This window comes from Diaphorina citri, unplaced genomic scaffold (genome assembly GCF_000475195.1).
Source record: "Diaphorina citri unplaced genomic scaffold, Diaci psyllid genome assembly version 1.1 scaffold2879, whole genome shotgun sequence".
In the NCBI taxonomy this organism is placed as follows: domain Eukaryota; kingdom Metazoa; phylum Arthropoda; class Insecta; order Hemiptera; family Psyllidae; genus Diaphorina; species Diaphorina citri.
The window spans coordinates 22,950-25,403 of NW_007380292.1; the positions used below are offsets into that span (position 1 = coordinate 22,950).

At 35.2% G+C, this 2,454-nt stretch overlaps 1 protein-coding gene across 1 annotated transcript in view; it reads right to left on the reverse strand.

The window, feature by feature from the left end:
- Positions 1-2,454, reverse strand: part of LOC103519683 (band 7 protein AGAP004871-like) — a gene marked incomplete at its 5' end in the record, with an annotated part of 9,704 nt that overhangs the window by 3,730 nt on the left and 3,520 nt on the right. The window contains one exon of the mRNA XM_008484773.2: positions 1,415-1,506. Coding sequence (XP_008482995.1) covers positions 1,415-1,506 — 92 coding nt within the window. The remainder of the gene's footprint in view (positions 1-1,414; positions 1,507-2,454) is intronic.

The window sequence follows — 2,454 nt, forward strand, 5'->3', positions numbered from 1 at the left end:
TTATACCTTGTTTATCCTTTCCGAAAAGGGCTGAAAAGTCCCTTTATCCAATAAATATACCTTATTTATCCTGTCCGAAAAGGGCTGAAAAGTCCCTTTATCCAATAATCCAATAAATATACCTTGTTTATCCTGCCCGAATAGGGCTGAAAAGTCCCTTTATCCAATAATCCAATAAATATACCTTGTTTATCCTGCCCGAATAGGACTGAAAAGTCCCTTTAGGTACTCCAGAAATCTAAAGAAGAGGTTGTTTATTTGATGGGGGTGGGAAAGAGAAGAACAATGAAGTAAGCAACATTTTAGACCTTTAAAGAAGTCAGTCAACACGGAAAATATTAAAAAATTAAATTACCTATACCTTGGTGTCTATTTTGAGTCAAACATGAGTCAACACTCAAAAGTGTTTAGGTAGTTAATTATCCAATTAGGACATTAGTATAAACCTTTGATCTAAGACCATTCTACTGGTCTCTTTCATCCGGTAAATAATATTAGGTTATTAAGTAAGTAATAATTACGTATATTTATACCTAGTCAGGTTTCTAGGACATCTAGATAATACCTATTTACTTATTTAGGTGTCTTTTCTCACATAAAACCAGTATTATGGCGTGTCATCATAATTAGAAGGCTCTTTTCCTATCATTTTGTCTTTTTTATCTACGACAAAAGAGGAAAAAGCCATGAATTTTCTAAAACTTAATATGGCTGACTTCTCTATCACCTGAGTTTAACACTTGTAATACTTAATTACTTATATTGTGTATGTATCTACCTAATAATGGAAGTTACCTCTTGTCAATTTTCTGCCCCCTATCAAACCCGCGACCTCCAGCGTACCGCCAACCGCTTCAGCTATCTTAACCAAAAGTTTCGTGTTGTATCCTTGTTGTATTTGAGAGCTGCATACCAAATTTCAAGTACCTAGGATTAAATGACATTTTTGGTTTGCCAACACTCACACTTAACTTATACTTTTTATAGGACTTAAAGTTGGCACGTACCTTACTGTTTGGTATTGGACGTTTCGGGTCTGAACTCCAGACCCGTCTTCAGCAAATTGTCAATGTGTTATCATTCGCGAACTCCGCGAACTTGTCAATTAGAACATAACAAGCTGGGTCCGTCCCTCCGGGAATTTTTTAGTCCGTAGTTTATTCGATCGTGATTAGAGAAAATCAGTACCTATGTACCTACCTCATCCAATGCCAGCTTGTAAAGATAATAATCAAATACAATGTAAACTTATTCTTTTGTTATCAAAAGAAATTGAAATAGTACAATGTTAAATTATAATGATGTACCTATCTTCTTCTTCTTTTGGTGCCATATTCTACAGAACGTTGGCAATCATGATAGCTAATTCATTCTTGTCGTGGGCTGCTTGGAGAAGACGCTTGTTTCAACTTACATTTCCAATGGCTAGAAGGCCTTTATCAAACAACAGGAAAACACCTAGGAATAGAAATGCTATGCCAAAACCAGCCAGACCAACACCAATTTCTGAAAAAGACAAGAATCATTTATTAATATTATTATTTAGGCAATGCTGAGTTTAGATAATGTCAAGTCATACCCATATTGAGTCATTTTGATAGAATTAAATACCTATACAATGAGTCTTTAAGCTGTGTAGTAGGGAGAGAAGTGAGGTATGATCTCATGTAGATCCAAAGTGACAAGTCAAGTGTAAGTGAATCTAAGGTAGAAGTGTATTGGCACTTGTCATGTCGGAAGCGTTGTAGGTGACTTCACCCTGGTGTAGGTACCAGGGAACCAGGGTTTTTGTTTCATCTAACTGGCAACGACAAGGCTAAAAAATAACATAGAAATTTGAACTTCAAAGGTAAATTGACTTACAGAAAATTCCAGGAGAAGATTTCAGTGGAAATGTTGCAGACTCTTTCATCACTGTTGCTCGGTGACACAGTGTTCAGAATAGTGCAACACTTGATGGACATTCAACATGTAACAGAGCAACATTTGTATGAGAAACGGAATGCTTTGCTTAAATCTCATGAATGTAAGTATCCCCAAGTAGGTACTATTTTGGTTAATTGCCTCATAACAATTTTTGTGGTTATCAAAGCAGTTCCTTAAATTCATGAAAATCAAAATGACCATCATTGTTCTTTTATTTTGTCCATCTTATCTCATCAATTTTTTTTAATTTTTCAGTAAAGATGCAAGAATTAGATTTGAAAACAGACCTGAGCTTTTCTCAGCGAGTGTTGGAGAGAACAAGACTGTTGGAAATTCACAAGGAAGAAATCACTAGCATAGATCAGAGTATTGTCAATGAGCTTGATGAAAAGGTAAGCAAGCCCCACATGTATGCCCCAAATGGTACCTATGTTCCTTACTTACTTAAGTTTGTTGATTGAAAAAACTTGGCAAAAAAAAAAAAAAAAAAAAAAAAAATTAAAGAAAATTTTTTTTTTTTGGGGGGGG